Source organism: Oncorhynchus tshawytscha, linkage group LG23 (assembly GCF_018296145.1).
Source record: "Oncorhynchus tshawytscha isolate Ot180627B linkage group LG23, Otsh_v2.0, whole genome shotgun sequence".
In the NCBI taxonomy this organism is placed as follows: domain Eukaryota; kingdom Metazoa; phylum Chordata; class Actinopteri; order Salmoniformes; family Salmonidae; genus Oncorhynchus; species Oncorhynchus tshawytscha.
In genome coordinates, this window is record NC_056451.1 from 21,070,749 (window position 1) to 21,091,447 (window position 20,699).

The 20,699-nt window shown below is 40.8% G+C and overlaps 1 protein-coding gene across 2 annotated transcripts; it reads right to left on the reverse strand.

Annotated features, from left to right (window-relative positions):
* Nucleotides 1-1,042: 1,042 nt before the first annotated feature.
* On the reverse strand, nt 1,043-19,641 carry LOC112245861 (intercellular adhesion molecule 1). 2 transcript variants are annotated; one of them, XM_024414032.2, is made up of 10 exons: nt 19,453-19,641; nt 17,291-17,336; nt 13,197-13,267; nt 8,650-8,922; nt 8,237-8,563; nt 3,647-3,697; nt 2,680-2,709; nt 2,464-2,538; nt 2,274-2,319; nt 1,043-1,610 (listed from the first exon to the last, which is right to left on the reverse strand). In XM_024414032.2, the coding sequence occupies exons 1-10, from the start codon at nt 19,505-19,507 to the stop codon at nt 1,586-1,588; spliced, it is 999 nt and encodes a 332-aa protein (XP_024269800.1). In that variant the 5' UTR covers nt 19,508-19,641; the 3' UTR covers nt 1,043-1,585. The 2 variants fall into 2 exon arrangements, with proteins under 2 accessions (XP_024269800.1, XP_024269801.1); XM_024414033.2 differs by lacking the exon at nt 13,197-13,267 and having other exon boundaries at nt 19,453-19,631.
* Between the last annotated feature and the right edge of the window lie 1,058 nt (nt 19,642-20,699).

Here is a 20,699-nt window from a genome sequence, read left to right on the forward strand (position 1 = left end):
CATTACTTATGTTCTGTATATGGCTCTTCTATATCATGGATTATGACTATTTTTACATTAAATGTGTTCTGCTATGCTTTGTCTCGGCGTGAATGCTTCACGATATGCCATATGGACACAGAGCTGGTACACTATATGGCATAATCCAAAGTTTTGCTCATTTAAATTGTAAATTGTACAATGAAAAGCCACTAAGAAGCTTAAAATAACTTTCTACTAAAACATTTTGTCAGTCTGTTTTCTGAGTAAAGAACATGCTGGAACTACTGACCATCTGTTTTCTTTGTGAGTTATACAATACAGGAAAGGGAAGCGAACAGGTTTTATTTTTACATCCTGATAACTTTAGGGGTATTTTGAAGATTAACAGATAGTGGAATGTTTTTCAGGGCCATTTTATTCATGAGGCTTATTGTATGAGGCTCGGCCGTTTCTGAGGTAATGATTTTAAACGTTTTCATAGAAACAGCTTGGCTAGAGTTGAGCAGGCTGTTCGATAGAGGAGGTGGAAACCTGAATTCAAACATGACTCATCTTGTCATTATCCAGCCAGACTCGCAATTAATTTTAATTTCAAAGTTGAATTCGGTAATGGAAATAACATTTAACAAAGACTAACAGGAAAATAATGCCCCTATTCTTCACTTGTCAGCGTGACTCATTTGTCCATGGTTTATTCTGGAGTTTTTTACATTTATTTTTTATTTTCTCTCCACCTCTCTGTTCTGTTATAAGGACAATCATGTGGCCAGTGACACTTTAATTCTTGAAAGTCCAATATCTTGAAAACTTGACTGTTGACATGCAAAACATTTTGGATCTGTATTAACAGTGCATTAATGAAAAAAATACCCAAATATAGTTTGAGTCGAATTTCCATTTAAAGGTAGAACAGAGAAGCTTCTCAGACACCTATGTCTGTATTGTGCCTTTGGCATGTAGTATTGGCAATTCCCTACCCGGAACCAGAGGGACTGTTCGGTTAGATGAGGCTGTCAGAGGCATGATGGACCTCCATAATATCTGTGGAAATGAGACCATGAACAGGACATGTATGTGATTTATTAGAGAAAATGTCATCCACGTTGGTGACAAATCTACAGATAAAATCTACATGAAAATCTGTGAAAAGCTAGGCATGGAATTTGCTGTCTCTGTGATATGAGAAAAAAAGGATCAATACCTCTTCCAGTGCTCTTGGGGGCGCCTCTGAGCTACGTAACATCTACAGTATGTATTCTGTAACATTTTGTAAGCATTTGAAAATATACATAGAAACATGATTGCCAAAGTATAATAAAACTTGCATTCAAAACTACAGGTAAGTCTTTAGAAGAGTGAGGGAGGGGTCATTTCATAATGTTGAGTGAGTCTCACTTGCAGTCTGTGGGAAAGGCACATGAAACACATCTCACGTTCTTATCTCTGAAATGAGAGATGCAGAGTTTTGTCCAACAATGTTTTCACACACACATACAAACGCACATGGCCGATAACGTCTGTTGAATCAGTGTTGTTTCACCATGTCCCTCTGATGAACTCTTCTGGTGTCTTGAGGCCACTCAGTAACACATTTGTTCCCTCACTACTCTCTGGCCACTTGGTACGACCTGGGAAAAAACACATGACGTCAATTAATGAAATGTCCGATTATCCAGGGTCAATTCATCTAAGGTCGGATTATCAAATTTAAATTAATCAAACATGGATTATTCTAACATCAATTCATCAAACAATGAAAACAAATATTTACATAACTGTACATGGCTGACGAACCAATCGAATACAGCCAAACAATGCTTTAAGCCATTTGTCAACAATAGGATCTAAGTCAGCAGTCCATTCAGTGATTATGACTGATGTCAAGACTGACTTTAGACACTTCCTCTATACAGTGATTTATCCATGTTCACAGTACTCTATCTACATAAACTCATCTAGGCACACAGATACTCACTCATGGTATAGATAGAATACAGTAGCATTCAATACCAACACAGAATGATATCCCTAAACATTGCAACCCAGCTGGTCCACTTGGCTTTTTACGTTGTCCCTTTATAGTCATTCACTTCACTGGAACACCTCCATTACAAATACTGTTGCATGATTGGGCCTGTGTTCCATAATGAGGTCACAGCCACAAAAGTGTTGCCACAGTTGTGTCAGTTGTAGTATGTGAAGCTGAAGGTGACGTGTGTGGTTGGGTGTATACTGGATGTGAGCCTGAGTGTGTGTCACATTGATATAAGTGGCTATAGAGGACTACTCACTTCCCTGTGCCCACATGACACCTAGGCATCCGGCATACTTTATCACCTGTGTGATAGAGAACGAGAGAGAAAGAAAGAGTGAAAGACAATAAGAGGGATAGAAAGAGCTGTTTTTATGATAACAGTACAGTACCAACAGTGTGAATAAGACAAAGAAAAGAGACACGGAGGGTAAATGTTTTCTACTCACAGCTAATGACCATAATACCCAGGATGAAGAGCGTGGCAGCCATAGACAGACCAACAACACGGAGGAAGTAGTAGTCTGAGCACAGACACAGTGACACATAGATGAGTCTATTACCATGTGATTGTAAACCATGTTTGGTGGTATTGATAAGTGGATATTAGCTGCTTGGTTGATCATTATATTTGTGCACTTCGGAAAAAAGTCATATCCTCTTACCATAATTGAATGGTTCATCCCACCTTGCATCTGTGATCAAAGAAAAATACAATATCACTTAGTTGAAAGAAACTACGGTACTTGAATTGTGTGTTTTTAGAGCATAATAGGTGTAGCCTATATTCCTGCAACAAAGAAAGAGGTGGGAACATCAACACAATGAGATGACAACAGAGCGGTCTGGTCCAATTGATGTGTTGTTGAAGCCACATCTCAACCCTTACGTAAGCCTGCACAGCGCAGAGGGACACACTCAGAGACTTCTTATCTCTTACATCAGCCACAATCAAGCATTAATCTGAGGACAATTTAGAGACAGCGAGCTGAGGTGCTCTGTTTCTGTTTCACAACACCTCTAAGGGTTTTGTTTGGGAGACGGGGAATCGTGAAACTGTCAAATGTGCTGTGAGATAACAATAACAGAAAAACGAAAAAACCTCCAGATTTAAGGAAAAGTTAGGCTAGGAAAGGCCTTTGTTACCCCAGGCAACAAGAGGAGCGATGGTTCTCTGTTAGCATTTTGAGTCCTTATCTCTGTCATATGGACCTGTACATAATTACATCTCATTAAATTCCAGGTGCATTCCTTTTATGTAACTCTCACTTTTTTATAGACTTTCAGCATATTTCAATGGCACGACTCTCATAGGAAATCGGGTCAGTCTAATTACACTTTTTAAAGCGTATCAGTAGTGTCCTTGTCAAGTGCTGTAAAATCCACTGCCTGTCTATCTTAACGAGAAAGGGGAATGTAACATTTGCTAATTACAGAGCTAATTCGATTTTAAATTGCATGCACCCTTGACGTGAAAGACAGAACTGGTTATGGGAGATTCTTCATAGCAAAGCATCTATTCACTATAGCTGTGTTGCAGTGTTTTTCAGGGATTACCAATATGGGTGTTTATTTTTCTGGGAACAGGTAATTCCAATATGTCAAGGAGGGAATATGAGGTTTGTTGTTTACCTGCGGTGGTTAAGGACTTAGCCGTGGGTGTTGTTGACTTATTTGTGTGAGCTGAGGAGAAAAGCAGAGAGGATGACATTGAGTTAGACGTGTGGCCTTGGTCTGTGGCAGAAATGTTGTAAACACACAATTTAGATTAGAAATGTAATTTTATATGAAATAATATTGTGTGACTTGCTTCAGCTCTTTACAATGATTTGTGTGGTAGTTGAAGTTTAAAAAGTTTTAATTAAGTGAAGCAGTGAAATATAGTCAAAGTTAAATATATTAAAAAATCAGGTCTGGTTACTTTGATAGACTACTATATCAACTGTATTACTGGAGTGTGTTGTGTCATGTAAAAATGCCCGCAGTGTGACACAGCTCACATTCAATGATTATTGTGAGCCAATTTGTACACTTGTGATTGGCTGTGATTGTGACACCACAGCATGAAAAAGCTCACATTTTGAGAATTCTCACTGGTCAATTGGATATCTGTGTTTCTTAGGTAGATAACCTCAGTGCCTGATTGAAATCGATACTAAAGTTATGATAACTTTTTAAATATATTATTGTTTGTTTTGTGCTTCTGTCTGGGCTGACTAGTTAGCTCGCAACAGGTAACTTTAGCATCTGGGTGGAAGATGAGAATTATCTGTTTATGTGTTAACATAGCGAGTTCTACATTGCCTCTTTGCCGGAGCAATTTTGATTGGTAGAAGTTATGATTTCAGATTTACAGTGAGGGAAAAAAGTTTTTGATCCCCTGCTGATTTTGTACGTTTGCCCACTGACAAAGAACTCTTCAGTCTATAATTTTAATGGTAGGTTTATTTGAACAGTGAGAGACAGAATAACAACAAAAAAATCCTGAAAAACGCATGTCAAAAATGTTATAAATTGATTTGCATTTTAATGAGGGAAATAAGTATTTGACCCCTCTGCAAAACATGACTTAGTACTTGGTGGCAAAACCCTTATTGGCAATCACAGAGGTTAGACGTTTCATGTAGTTGGCCACCAGGTTTGCACACATCTCAGGAGGGATTTTGTCCCACTCCTCTTTGCAGATCTTCTCCAAGTCATTAAGGTTTCGAGGCTGATGTTTGGCAACTCGAACCTTCAGCTCCCTCCACAGATTTTCTATGGGATTAAGGTCTGGAGACTGGCTAGGCCACTCCAGGACCTTAATGTGCTTCTTCTTGAGCCACTCCTTTGTTGCCTTGGCCGTGTGTTTTGGGTCATTGTCATGCTGGAATATACACCCACGACCCATTTTCAATGCCCTGGCTGAGGGAAGGAGGTTCTCACCCAATATTTGACGGTACATGGCCCCGTCCATCGTCCCTTTGATGAGGTGAAGTTGTCCTGTCCCCTTAGCAGAAAAACACCCCCAAAGCATAATTTGTGCATGTATATGTGCTTTCTTGAGCAGGGGAACCTTGCGGGCGCCGCAGGATTTCAGTCCTTCACGGCGTAGTGTGTTACCAATTGTTTTCTTGGTGACTATGGTCCCAGCTGCCTTGGGATCATTGACAAGATCCTCCCGTGTACTTCTGGGCTGATTCCTCACCGTTCTCATGATCATTGCAACTCCACGAGGTGAGATCTTGCATGGAGCCCCAGGCCGAGGGAGATTGACAGTTCTTTTGTGTTTCTTCCATTTGCGAATAATCGCACCAACTGTTGTCACCTTCTCACCAAGCTGCTTGACAATGGTCTTGTAGCCCATTCCAGCCTTGTGTAGGTCTACAATCTTGTCCCTGACATCCTTGGAGAGCTCTTTGGTCTTGGGCATGGTGGAGAGTTTGGAATCTGATTGATTGCTTCTGTGGACAGGTGTCTTTTATACAGGTAACAAGCTGAGATTAGGAGCACTCCCTTTAAGAGTGTGCTCCAAATCTCAGCTCATTAACCATATAAAAGACACCTGGGAGCCAGAAATCTTTCTGATTGAGAGTGGGTCAAATACCTATTTCCCTCATTAAAATGCAAATCAATTTATAAAATTTTTGACATACGTTGTTATTCTGACTCTCACTGTTCAAATAAACCTACCATTAAAATTATAGACTGATCATTTCTTTGTCAGTGGGCAAACGTACAAAATCAGCAGGGGATCAAATACCTTTTTCTCTCACTGTATATAGCAGAGAAATTATACTAAGATTTCATAGCCTCTAATGTTTTGTATAAGTTGTTGGGATAGTAGCTGACTTGTGTAAAAAGGTACATTGTTTACAGTGAATAGAATGTTGGAAGCCATGGGAGTTGTCAACAATGGGAGCATTAGAATGTTGAAGAAATCTCTTTACAGTGGATGAAGTTGTTTTAGGAGAACAGCAAGTTTAGTAGTTTAAAAAGTATAAATGTTATCAAAAAGTTGTATGAAAGAAATGTAAGATAGAATGGCATTTCTATCTTAAACGGTGTAAAAGGAGTGGTGTTCCAAATAACAATAACAAGTCAGAAATAAGTGGTATATCCATTAAATTGTGGCATTTAAATATTTTACTAAAGTGAATAGGTGAAATATTGTCAAAAGTACAGTCGTGGCCAAAAGTTATGAGAATGACACAAATATTAATTTCCACAAAATTTGCTGCTTCAGTGTCTTAGATATTTTTTGTCAGATGTTACTGAGGAATACTGAAGTATAATTACAAGCATTTCATAAGTGTCAAAGGCTTTTATTGACAATTACATGAAGTTGATGCAAAGAGTCAATATTTGCAGTGTTGATCCTTCTTTTTCAAGACCTCTGCAATCCGCCCAGACATGCTGTCAATTAACTTCTGGGTCACATCCTGACTGATGGCAGCCCATTCTTGCATAATCAATGCTTGAAGTTTGTCAGAATTTGTGGGTTTTTGTTTGTCCACTCGCCTCTTGAGGATTGACCCCAAGTTCTCAATGGGATTAAGGTCTGGGGAGTTTCCTGGCCATGGACCCAAAATATCAATGTTTTGTTCCCCAAGCCACTTAGTTATCACTTTTGCCTTATGGCAAGGTGCTCCATCATGCTGGAAAAGGCATTGTTCGTCACCAAACTGTCCCTGGATGGTTGGGAGAAGTTGCTCTCCGGGGATGTGTTGGTACCATTCCTTATTCATGGCTGTGTTCTTAGGCAACATTGTGAGTGAGCCCACTCCCTTGGCTGAGAAGCAACCCCACACATGAATGGTCTCAGGATGCTTTACTGTTGGCATGACACAGGACTGATGGTAGCACTCACCTTGTCTTCTCCGGACAAGCTTTTTTCCGGATGCCCCAAACAATCGGAAAGGGGATTCATCAGAGAAAATGACTTTACCCCAGTCCTCAGCAGTCCAATCCCTGTACCTTTTGCAGAATATCAGTCTGTCCCTGATGTTTGTCCTGGAGAAAGTGGCTTCTTTGCTGCCCTTCTTGACACCAGGCCATCCTCCAAAATTCTTCGCTTCACTGTGCGTGCAGATGCACTCACACCTGCCTGCTGCCATTCCTGAGCAAGCTCTTTACTGGTGGTGCCCCGATCCCGCAGCTGAATCAACTTTAGGAGACGGTCCTGGTGCTTTGCTGGACTTTCTTGAGCTCCCTGAAGCCTTCTTTACAACAATTGAACCGTTCTCCTTGAAGTTCTTGATGATCCGATAAATGGTTGATTTAGGTGCAATCGGACTGGCAGTAATATCCTTGCCTGTGAAGCCCTTTTTGTGCAAAGCAATGATTTCCTTGGAGGTAACCATGGTTGACAGAGGAAGAACAATGATTCCAAGCACCACCCTCCTTTTGAAGCTTCCAGTCTGTTATTCGAACTCAATCAGCATGACAGAGTGATCTCCAGCCTTGTCCTCGTCAACACTCACACCTGTGTTAACGAGAGAATCACTGACATGATGTCAGCTGGTCCTTTTGTGGCAGGGCTGAAATGCAGTGGAAATTATTTTTTAAGATTCAGTTCATTTGCATGGCAAAGAGGGCCTTTGCAATTAATGGCAATTCATCTGATCACTCTTCATAACATTCTGGAGTATATGCAAATTGCCATCATAGAAACTGAGGCAGCAGACTGAAAATGTAAATTTGTGTTATTCTCAAAACCTTTGGCCACGACTGTACATATTTCACCATAAATAACTACAGTCAGACTACTACACTTTTAGTCATAAGAAATTATAAAAAAGTTTTAGGCTATTATTTTGCATCTAGTGGAAGAAGTTTAGAAGTTTGTTAGTGTTGACAAATTGAGGCTGGTATAGTAGAGGCAGTGACTGTTTTCTAAGTAGTTGATAGTAGCCTTTAGTGGGGGACTAGGACGTAGTAAGTAACCCAGAAGTACTAGTAGCAGTGCATTGCAATAGTAATTCTGAATGTTTTAGGTAGGTAGGCCATGGGTTAGCTATAGTAAGTGGAGTCACTCTTGTAGTTTGGTTAGTGAGTGTGGGAGTTGTTATAGTGGGTTAGTTTAGTGGGTTGGGGTGAGCTGTATGGCATGATCAGTTTTATGTGCTCCCCCAGTGGTATAATCTGATTGGTAGAAGATAGTATGTAGAATGGAATAGCCCCGCAGCCCGTTAACAAGTCCCTTTATTCCACCAACCCCCAAAAGGAAACAAAAAGACTTACAGTAAACAGTAACATTAAGAGGTTTTGATGACAAGGCAGTAGGTTTTGGTTCCTCTGGTCCCAGGTCCAGCTCTGCCTCACATCTGTACTCCACTTCACCCTCATAACTTCTGTGGGTGAGGGTGAGGGTGGAGGACATATTCACTGGTTTCTTTGTGGAGTCATTAAACGTTTGAGTCTCTATAGTTTCATTGCCTTTGTACCACCTCACAACCAGGTTCTGTAGAGGAGCAATGTTCTGGATGTCACACTGCAGCTGGTACTCCTTCCCCTCAATCATTGGACCAGAGTGGCTCAGAGGAGAGATAGACACGCTGTCTGGAGTCTCTAGAGACAAAATAGTTACACATAGTGAAATATAATGGATTTTACTGACAAAACTCACAAATATAAGAAAAAGAAAAACAACTTACTGTAGAGAATGACAGGGAGAATCTCAGTACACTGACTTCCATTTTGTGGATTGATGTAGCATTTAGGTTCTATTGTCCAGTCCATGAGGCTTCCCACAGTCCAGGTGACAAAGTTGACATTTCCTTGCAAACCTATACCTCCGAACGTGACCTCCCACCCCATCCCCTCGGGCTCTGTGGATGTGGTACAGTTGACTGAGACGGAGTCTCCATATCTCACCACTACTCTGGGAGGGTTGAGCTCAACAGGACAGGAGGCATGTGTAGGCGCACCTACAGTTCAGAGCATGACAGAGACCATAATCATATCATTTACTTTTTCAAGCAGACTTATTTTTCGTTTAAAGCTATATCCCAAGTATAGGTCTAGAATACAGAACAAATTAAAAATAGGTTACATGAATTGCCTTTTTCAGAAGGCAGTTTCTAAGCAGTAACGTTAAAGCAGCAAAACGCAACTTTTTGGGCGACCTGACCAAATTCACATAGATATGTGAGTTATACTGTAGGTCTGTCATTCTTCATTGAAAGCAGGTCTAAGAAGTGGTAGATCAGTTCTGTGTGTGCTATTTCTATGGTTCCGGTTTTCAAGTTTAGTTTTTGCATCTTTTACTTTCAGTTTTGTACACCAGCTTCAAACAACTGACAATACAAGATTTGTGGCTGTGGAAAATATATTTCACATCGGTTTAGATGGTTAAATGATTCTCTACAGTATACAGTGCATTCGGGACGTATTCAGACCCCTTGACTTTTTACACATTTTGTTACGTTAAAGCCTTATTCTAAAATTGATTAAATTGTCTTTTTCCCTCGTCAGTACACACATATTAACCCATAACGACAAAGTAAAACAGTTTTTTAGAAATGTTTGCTAATTTATGAAAATATAAAACTGAAATATCACATTTACATAATTATTCAGACCCTTTACTCAGTACTTTGTTGAAGCATTTAGCCGCGATTACAGCATTGAGTCTTCTTGGTTATGACACTACAAGCTTGGTACACATATATTTGGGGATTTTCTCTCATTCTTCTCTACAGATCCTCTCAAGCTCTGTCAGGTTGGATAAGGAGCATTGCTGCACTGCTATTGTCAGGTCTCTCCAGATATGTTCAATCGGGTTCAAGACCGGGCTCTGGCTGGGACACTCAAAGACATTCAGAGACTTGTCCCAAAACCACTCCTGTGTTGTCTTGGCTGTGTGCTTAGGGTCGTGAAGGTGAACCTTCGCCACGGTCTGAGGTCCTCAGTATTCTGGAGTAGATTTTCATGAAGGAGCTCTCTGTACTTTGCTCCGTTCATCTTTGCCTCAATCCTGACTAGTCTCCCAGTCCCAGCTAATGAAAAACATCCCCACAGCATGATGCTGCTACCACCATGCTTCACCGTAGGGATGGGGCCAGGTTTCCTCCAGACGTGATGCTTGGCATTCAGGCCAAAGAGTTCTCACATGGTTTCATCAAACCAGGAGAATCTTGTTTCTCATGGTCTGAGAGCCTTTAGGTGCCTTTTGGCAAACTCCAAGCAGGCTGTCATGTGTCTTTTACTGAGGAGAGGCTTTTGTCTGGCCACTCTACCATAAAGGCCTGATTGGTGTAGTGCTGCAGAGATGGTTGTCCTTCTGGAAGGTTTTCCCATCTCCACAGTGGAACTCTGGAGCTCTTTCACAGTGACCATCGGGTTCTTGGTCACCTCCCTGACCAAGGCCCTTCTCCCCCTATTGCTCAGTTTGGCCAGGCGGCCAGCTCTAGGAAGAGTCTTCGTGGTTCCAAACTTCTTCCATTTAAGAATGATGGAGGCCTTTGTGTTCTTAGGGACGTTCAATGCTGTAGAAATGTTATTGGTATACTTCCCCAGATCTGTGCCTCGACACAACCCTGTCTCGGAGTTCTACGGGCAATTCCTTCGACCTCATGGCTCGGTTTTTGCTCTGACATGCACTGCCAACTGTGGGAACTTATATAGACACGTGTGTGCCATTTCCAAATCATGTCCAAGCAATTGAATGTACCACAGATGGACTCCAAGTTGTAGAAACATCTCAAGGGTGATCAATGGAAACAGGATGCACCTGAGCTCAATTTCAAATCTCATAGAAAAGTGTCTGAATACTTATGTAAATAAGGCATTTCCATTTTATTTTACACATTTGCAAACATTTCTAAAAACCTGTTTTTGCTTTGTCCTCATGTGGTATTGTGTGTAGATTGCTGAGGATTTTTTTTTTATTGAATCAATTTGAAAGTAAGGCTGTAATGTAACAAAATGTGGAAAAAGTCAAGGTGTGTGAATACTTTCAGAAGGCATTGTAATGTTGACTATTATAATATCAACACATAGCCTACTCTTTTTTTATTAACTGAATTTACTTACCAGGGGAGAAGGACAGGAAACCCAAGACTCTAATATTTGTGTAAACTGTTCAGAATTGTCTTCTGTGGGTGTCACCAAGTTGGCTGATACCCTATATCATGAGTGCACAATCCCTAGGTTAGACATTACAGTGCACTATGAATGTTCAATACGCACAATAAGCTGACTGGTTAGGTGATTTGTCAAATTAACAAATTATTGTATTTTGTTACATTTAAAACAACATTCTAACCTTTTTTTTTTGCCTTATCTAGTCCAAATATGGCATGATTCCACTATTTGTATCATTTTGCATCAGTAATAATGGAGGACTTTTATTTTGAAGGCGAACTGACGATTCTACTATTGCTTCTTATAATGGGTTAGTTTAGTGGGTTGGGTTGAGCTGTGTGGCATAATCAGTCTTATTTGCTCCCACAGTGCTATAATTTCATTGGTAAAATATATTTCTGTTCTGATTTCAGATTTGAAAAGCAGAGAACTAGAAGATTTCATATGCTCTACGTTTTTGTCCAAGTTGTTAGGAAAGTGGGCAAAAATGTAGTTCTTAAAAGTTGGGAGAAAGTTGTCAAAGTTGTTACTGAAACAGCTGTATCGTTTGACTGGTAGAATATATTCTATTCTGATTTCACATTTGTATATCAGAAGAGTAGACTAAGATATCATACGCTTTACGTTCTTGTCTAACTTGGGAAAATGGTCAAAATGGCAGTATTTTCAAAGGTTTGAGAGGAAAAGTACTTGATGCTTTTACTAAAACAGCTTCATTGTTTGATTGGTAGAAGATATTTATGTTCTGATATCAGATTTGAATTGTAGAAAAGTAGAATAATATGTCATACCATCTACGTTTGTGTCTTATTTGCTGGGAAAGTGGTCAAAATTTCAGTTGTTTGTAAAAATTGAGAGGAAAAGTAAGTTGATTTGATAACAAACAGATATATCGTTTGATTGGTAGAAGATATTTCTGTTCTGATATCAGATCTAAATAGGAGAGAAGTAGATTAAGATTTTGTTTTGTCTAGCTTGTTGAGAAAGTGGTCAAAGTAGCTGATTTGTGTCAAAAGTCACATTGTTTACAGTGAATAGAATGTTGGAAGTCACAGCTTCAGAATGGGAGTTTTTAAAGAGTCACTGCCTTTAAAAATCCCTTTGAAAATGGCCTTTGTGGTATCGATATGAGTCAGAAACAGTAATTCTAGTGTCAAATAGACTACAAAGTGTAAATCGGATAATTTTGGTCATAAAGTCAGTCTCGTCTGCGACAGAGTTTGGAACATCCTTGCGGTACAACGGGTAAATGAAAGTTGGGTTTTGAGTTGATGATGTCCATTTGCCCACTAACATAGTGTGAACATCTGTGGTGATTGCTCTCCATTCAATATAATGGACAGTGAGAAACACCTTAGTTAGATGTAAAATTGCTAACTAAAACATTCTTGGCAAAAACTTCAAATTTATTACAGATTTCTTCAGTTATCTTAGATTCATTCAATAGACTTCCATAGTCTATAGTGTCTCCTGGGGGACAAAAATAATTAACCAAACACGAAATCGGTGAGGAAACACCGGCAAAACTGAAATCTCGTTTTTCAAATGAGCAACAGAAAAACACACTTGCCAATCGGCGTGTTCAGTGGCTCTTTAACAATGGGAGCTTTAGAATGTAGAAGAAATCCCATTAAAGTGGATGAGGTTTATTAGAAGCATAATAGGTTAAAAGGTTTAAATGGTTTCAAAAAGTTGTTTACAATCACACTGACCCTGACCAGCCTGCACGTTTTAAAGGTTGAATGGCGTTTCTATCTGAAACGGTGTAAGAGGAGTAGCGTTCCAAATAATAAGTACAATATTCTTCTGTCGCAAGTTCCTTTAATGAAATTAGTAATACATTACTAAAAGTGTGATTTCCTTCGCAAGTCACAGTAACTCCTCAAAATGATTACAGTAACTGAACCAAAGCTAGTTTAAGGAGGAGGACAAAGTAATTACAAACATTGGTGAGCTAGCTGCTCATGGTATACGGCCACTGATTTCCATTCATCCTGCCGGTGAAAAAGATTTAAAAGAAGGTCCTATTATTAAGAGTGAAGTCCTTGAGATTAACGGCGAGTTGTGTCAGGTGGAAAGATACAGAGAAATAGGAAATAGCCCCATGTGACATCACCTAGAAATGACAAAGAGTCACTTCCACCGGTCGATTGGGGTGTGTGGTGGTAGGGCTCTGAGAAAGGGACCCTGTTGACAGAAAACAAATGACTTTTCAACTATTACACAAACAAAGCAGTTGGGTGAAACCTAAACAACACATTACAAGACAGTCGGAAGCACAAAACATGGCTACTGAATGGGGTTACCATGTTCTCAGAATTAAAGATATCAATGTTCTAGACACGTTTCATGGTATGGTTGCAAGAACATTCATATGTCCAGTTTTCTGTGTTATGAGACTATTCCATCAACGTCCCACCAAACATGTTTGCCATGTTCTCAGAACATAAGATATTGTTCAAGACACTTTTCATGGGAACGTTGCTGGAACATTTTTGTGTATCAGTTGTCAGGATGTTGCCTGATGGTCCCAAATAAATGTCCCCCCCCCTAAAAAGTTGAATTACACATGTTAATGTTGCAGTCAATCAAGGGCCTAAATGGGGAACCACTGATAGCTCTTTGTCTGTTGTGAACGTTAGGGATATTCACACACACAGTGCATTTAACATAGTGCTTTTAACTTACACGTTTTACACACTTTAAAATAGATGATTACATTGTGATTGTGCATTTACACAATAATTATTCGACATGGGATTTGAACTCACAACCTCTTGGTTCACAGTACTGTGATCTCAATGATTTGATTGACTTATTTCAGTATTTTAAGAGCTTTTTCTATAGTTGTCTAATGTTGTTGGGGCATGTTAAGCTGTTTAAATGATACCCCTGAATTACTATGATCAATGATATAGTTTTTGTACTTTTATCAGAGCTGAGATTTACTCCAAAGTGCACTCAACTTATTGCGTACACCTATTGAGCTGTTTCATCTACATGAGCGCCAAAGGAGGAGGGGTTAAGGTTTCTTCTGGACAGTGCCTAACTATACTGTACCAAAAGTAAATCATAGGAACTCAGTTGGGGCCTCAACTTACTATTGAGAATTAAAAATAGTAGTATACACAAGGTGCAATTTTGGTTTTGTGTAAGCAGTTTTTCTCTTGTTATGTCAGTCACTGACAGTCACTAAATGATCCCATGTCAGCATATATATTTTGTTAAGTCTAGCGGCCAGCTGTCTAAACTTGTAGTAATCATTGATTTTGTTAGTCGACTCTCACTCAAATACACTAGAAGACCAAAAGTCAAATATCTAATTCCAAAATTGTGGGCATTAATATGGAGTTGGTTTCCCCTTTGCTGTTATAACAGCCTCCACTCTTCTGGGTAGGCATTCCACTAGATGTTGGAATATTGTTGAGGGGACTGGCTTCCATTCAGCCAGAGCATTAGTGAGGTTGGGCACTGATGTTGGGTGATTAGGCCTGGCTTGAGTCAGCATTCCAATTCATCCCAAAGGTGTTCGATGGGGTTGAGGTCAGGGCTCTGTGCGGGCCAGTCAAGTTCTTCCACACCGATCTCGACAAAACATTTCTGTATGGACCTCGCTTTATATATGTGGGCATTGTCATGCTTAAACAGGAAAGGGCCTTTCCCAAACTGTTGCCACAAAGTTGCAAGCACAGAATCATCTAGAATGTATGCTTTAGAGTTAGGATTTCCCTTCACTGGAACTAAGGGGCCTAGCCCAAACCATGAAAAACATCCACAGACTATTATTTCTCCTCCACCAAAATGTACAGTTGGCACAATGCAGGTAGCGTTCTCCTGGCATCCGCCAAACCCAGATTTGTCTGTCGGACAGTCAGATGATGAAGCGGGATTCATCACTCTAGAGAAAGTGTTTCCACTTCTCCAGATGGCTGCGAGCTTTACACCACTCCAGCCAAAGCTTGGCATTGCGCATGGTGATCTTAGGCTTGTGTGCGGCTGCTCCGCTATGGAAACCCATTTCATGAAGCTCCAGATGAACAGTTCTTGTGCTGACGTTGCTTCCAGAGGCAGTTTGGAACTCGGTAGCGAGTGTTGCAACAGAGGACAGGAGATTTTTACACGCTACGTGCTTCAGCACTTGGTGGTCCCGTTCTGTGAGTTTGTGTGGCCTACCACTTCGCGACTGAGCCGTTGTTGCCACTTCACAATAACAGCACTTACAGTTGACTGTGGCAGTTCTAGCAGGGCAGAAATTTGACGGACTGACTTGTTGGAAAGGTGGCATCCTATGACGGTGCCATGTTGAAAGTCACTGAGCTCTTCAGTTAGGCAATTCAACTGCCATTGCTTGGCTATGGAGATTGCATGGCTGTGTGCTCGATTTTACACACTTGCAGGCAACGGGTTTGGCTGAAATAACCAAATTTGTTAATTTGAAGAGGATCTACATACTTTGTGTATATAGTGTATTTCAAAGCGTGTCAAATACTTAAGTTTACTTTTCGCAAGTATCACTTGCGAACAGACAAGGAGCTATCAGTGGTTCACCAATCAGGGCCTTGATTGGCTCGGTAACAAGGCGTGATGTGTAATGTTCTGGGTGTGTTCTGTTTGACATTAAGGGAACGTCTCCTTACTGTAACGCCAAAACATGCTGAAAAGGTTCTCAGAAGGTTTTTGCCCACAAAGATAGAATGTTACCCTAACTTACGGAAAACTGGACACTCAAACATTAAAGGAACATTAAGGGTAACATCATAAAAACATTCTCTCTCCCTAGAATTGTTAGCTGGGTAGATAGACTGGTGTGAATGTAGTGCAACGTTGTTATGAAGGTGCTGCTCTGGCCAACACAGAGGTGGATTTTCCTGGCCCTGAGAGACGGGAGAAGCAGGCCTTTGTACACACTCTGCTCCCCATCAATACCTTGCAAGTAACCACTCTGTGATGAATCGCTACAAGCTCACTATGGGCCCACTGGTTTCCCACAAGCAAATGTGATTAGAACTTAATCTATTTTCTATCAGGGAAATCGGTTCTGTTGCTGAATCCCTGTGAGGTAATTTGAGATATTTACAATGTGGTTCAGAGGAGAGATGTCACTGAAAAAACTGTGGCTAGGGACTGTTTAGACCCCTAGGGGTCGGCGGAGGTGCTGCAGGTGGCCCGCAAAAATATATGGCAAAAATGTATAGGTTTTTATGAATGTCACTAGCAACAACAGACTGAACAATTTTTTAAAAACATAGCTACTTTAGAAAAGAGGGGAATATATTATTTTTTAATAATGTCTTTATTTCTCAACTCCTAATATTGAGCAAATTAAACTCATTGGAGCTCATTACACTCCCTGGAGTATCTGACATAGGCTTTGAAAAAACTCCAGAGAGTACCAGTCGCAGTGAATGATGCTAGCTGCTGGCAAGCTTTCTTGACTTGGACAAACATTTCTGTCAACAAATTGCTAACCTTTGTTTAACAAGCTAAACAGCTGCTACCAACATGTACTGTATGTGGAGTAGGGCTGGCACATCTGTCGTATAATAATCATCACAATTATTGTTATACATTTATTTTAGGAGAAGGGAGAGATTGAACTTTATATTCAAGTAGATATAGCTCACCCAATAGCAGTTTTCATTTTTACATCGAGAGGGTGAAGTTACTAATCATTTTACGAGCAGAATGGCACAGTTGGGAGGAGAAGCTTGGTTTCCAAAAGTTTGAGGTGGTCAAAACCATTTGTTTTTGAGACAATTATGAACTGTGGCCATTTGATTTGATTATTACATTTAATTGTTACCCAAAATTCTATAATCGTCGCAGCTCTAGCTTGGAGTTACCTTTCTAACTAATAGGCTATGATAGAGTTGACACTTTTTCCAATTATAATGTGTGGGGGTCAAAATAATGAAAACCTATCTACCAAATGTATTCATTTTGAAATGTTGATTACTTGTCCTTCTCATTATCATTCACCGGATGATAAGACAAAACATCTGAAGAAAAAAAAACATGTTTTGCTAACATATAATGGGGGTCCCTGGGCAAGGAAAGGTGCAGACCCCTGGTTTAGACATTTTAGTTTGAGATGAGAAAGGGAGAGAGTGTGTATACAGTATGTTTATAAATGAGAACAGTGTGTGTGACCGTGGGTGCACGCATGTGTATGTGTGAGAGAGAAATAAATTGTTATTTTTGATGACTTACCTGGTAGTGTGAGAAACAGACATATTGCTATCCAGCTCAGCTGAATCTGAAAGACAGAGCATGTGAAGAAGTGAGAGATAGATGTGAGTGAGAGATTCATTGTGGTACAGAGTTTCAGCAGGGTCTGTAATTAATACAGCATTAAGCTGACTACTACTTCAGCTGGAAATCTGCAAGATAAGCAAAGGCCCTTAGGCAGCACAGGTGACACTGCAATGAATACAGATCACTTAGAGGCAGCCACACAGGCACATCTGCTATACCCACAATAGATTACAACAGACACATGACAACCACACATCTATCAACCTTCATTAACACCCTGCTTGTTTGTGTGCTCCCACTGCACGTAAACACACACTCACTAATGTTCTCTCTGCCCATTATAGGGCTGAGTAACAGGTTTCAGAAGCAGCTCCTATCTTTACAGTAGCTGTAATAGTTTTGTAATGATTCCCTAATGGTTTTCTAATGGTACTCTACACAACGAGACAGACACTATGAGCTACTGTGCGGAACAAGGGATGCGTTCATGTAGGCCCATGACTTATATCAGTATAAAGAGGAAGTAGCCGTGTTACTGGTTTCATGTCAGTCACTGAGGCTACATGTGTCACACCCTGTACTGTATCACATGTCTTGTGATTGTCTCCACCCCCCCGAGGAGCTGCTTTTCCCTGGTGTATATATCCTTGTGTTTCCTGTCTCTCTGTGCCAGTTCGTCTGGTATGTTTTTCAAGTCAACCAGCGGGTTCCCAGTACCCCTGCTTCTAACCTCTTTTGCTAGTCCTCCCGGTTTTTGACCATTGCCTGTTTTCTGGAATCTGTACCTGGACTCTGAACTGGTTTTGAGCTTTTGCCTGTCCACAACCATTCTCTTGCCTACCCCTTTTGGATTGTTTAATGAATATCAAGACTCAAACCATCTGCCTCCCATGTCTGCATCTGGGTATTGCCTTGTGCCCTTATAACATTTCTTTTGAAACACAGGAAAATGTACTCATAGCGGTTGTTTCTACCACTTCTCACCTCCACACCAAAGTGCAGTCAAGCACATTTTTCATACAATGAAGATGGCTGACAATCTCAAACGAAACGTATAATATGATATACAAACTGGATGAGTGCACTCACATTTTCTAAACCATGGAATTATACTGAAGCCCTGTTTCCATTTTTCCAACTGAAAGCCATGATTTCTGTATAGTTACACACATCACACAGCACATGGCCCTAATTTAGCTGAGGGGGAAGTTTGAGGTCGCTGCGATCACATATACTGTAAATCATTTCTGAACTCCTTAGTGTTGCCAACAAAAAAATCTAGTTGCAGAATGAGGATCTGTCATAACAGCAACACTTACAGCAATCAGCTGCTACTCTCAGCACTTTCTCTGAGACACACAAACTACTGTACAGGGTCATAACAGCTTTTTCTAATCGCTCTTCATCTGCACCATATGGTAATCATAGACATAAAATAACAGGCAAACAAGTAAACACATTCACTCTGAGGAGAATCGCAATCACCCTGACAACCTTTTAGTTCTGACAAAAAGCATTAATGTATACAGAAAAATAACATCCGTAAACCAACGAGGAACCCAATGATTATTTGTTCTAGAGGTATGGAGAACAGGGAGCGAGTTGGATGAAAGCAGGAAAGGAGGAAGGCATTGACAGCCAGAGGAGTGTTTTGGTGTTGTATCAGTACCTAGCTGAGATCCCCTGACCTATTCTGATGGCAGCATGTCCTCAGGGGAGGCGGTGACAGGTGAGCGTCAGTGGGCATCATGAGGCTTGACAGCTCAGATTAGCGGGTTACGCCAGTCCTAATTTCACTCTGAAGCCTCTGAAGCATATGTCAAGGCAAGGGCCTGTTCGCCTGGGGCTGTCCCATCCTCCCTACCAGACTGTCTCTCACCCAGCCTCTCCACCAGACTCTCTCACCCCTCTAACCCCCTGTCTGACCGTCTCTACCTCTCTCACTTACTCACCCATTGTCTGTTTATCTTTCTGTGTATCTGTCTGTTTGTCCGTCCATCTCGAACATCCGCCACAGGCTCTCTCACTTCACATATATTACTCTCTACCTTTCTCATGAGTGCCAATGTCCCTCCCTTGCTCCTCTTTGAGTCCCAAATGAAAGTCATTCAGCTCACCTTGGTGTCCATCCTGAGCTGTCGCGTAGTTCCAGAGCTCGTTCCAGAGCAGCATCCACGGTCTCTTTCCTCTGTGTGTCAGTCAGGAACCATTAAGAACCGTTAGTCGACCATACCCTTCTGCTCATGACCTCCTTGTTCCATATCTTGCGCACTACACTTTTTTTTCTCTCACCCACTCTTTCTCTCTCTGTTTGCTGGCTCTCACACGTGGGCCACGTCACTTCCTTTTTTGTTCTGTCTTCCAGACTAGTCTCTCTCACTGTCAGTCAGTCTGCCTCAATCGTCTGTCTCTCTATTTCTCTCTGTTTGTGTTTGCTTGTCTTTGTCTGCTTGTCTCTCTTTTTGACAGCTTCTCTCCATGTCTGTGTTTTTGCATGTCTCTCATTTTGACAGCTTCTCTCCATGTCTGTGTGTCTGCATGTCTCTCATTTTGACAGCTTCTCTCCATATCTGTGTTTTTGCATGTCTCTCATTTTGACAGCCTCTCTCCATGTCTGTGTTTTTGCATCTCTCTCTTTTTGACAGCCTCTCTCCATGTCTGTGTGTCTGCATGTCTCTCTTTTTAACAGCCTCTCTCCGTGTCTGTGTGTCTGCATGTCTGGATCTCTCTCTTTTTAACAGCCTCTCTCCATGTCTGTGTGTCTGCATGTCTCTCATTTTGACAGCCTCTCTCCATGTCTGTGTGTCTGCATGTCTCTCTTTTTAACAGCCTTTCTCCATGTCTGTGTGTCTGCATCTCTCTATTTTTAACAGCCTCTCTCCATGTCTGTGTGTCTGCATCTCTCTATTTTTAACAGCCTCTCTCCATGTCTGTGTGTCTGCATGTCTCTCTTTTTGACATCCACTCTCTATGTCTGTGTGTCTGCTTGTCTCTCTTTTGCACCATACCCCGCCTTGTACTGCATTCCCCAAATGTGACCCTGGAGACTTTTCAATGCTGTCTCCTTTTCAATAAATTGTACACATTTAAACGTAGGGAATGCAGCAAATATTGAAGGCAAAAAGTTTAAATTAAAAAAAGCTATAATTCTCACAGTACTCATACGTTTAAGCATCATCAAAGATTAGTGGGAAGGGAACTGTCCTTCACATATTCAATTAGTGCAGAACTTCCAGTAAGAAAGTGCATTGAAGAAGCATAGTACTGTACTGAGAAACACAATAAGGAAAATAGCCCCACTGGGCACACACGTCAGCTCAACGTCTAGTTTTGATTTACATTTGGTTGAGTTGTCAACTAAACG

What these genes read in the sequence shown, in the direction of transcription:
- LOC112245861 (XM_024414032.2), bottom strand. Translation starts at nt 19,507, where the DNA reads ATGCTGCTCTGGAACGAGCTCTGGAACTACGCGACAGCTCAGGATGGA. An exon ending in AGCTCAGGATGGACACCAAG is followed by an intron (nt 17,337 to 19,452) that starts GTGAGCTGAATG and finishes TCTGTCTTTCAG; the next exon opens with ATTCAGCTGAGCTGGATAGC. An exon ending in TCTTAATGTTACTGTTTACT is followed by an intron (nt 3,698 to 8,236) that starts GTAAGTCTTTTT and finishes TTTTCTCCTCAG; the next exon opens with CTCACACAAATAAGTCAACA.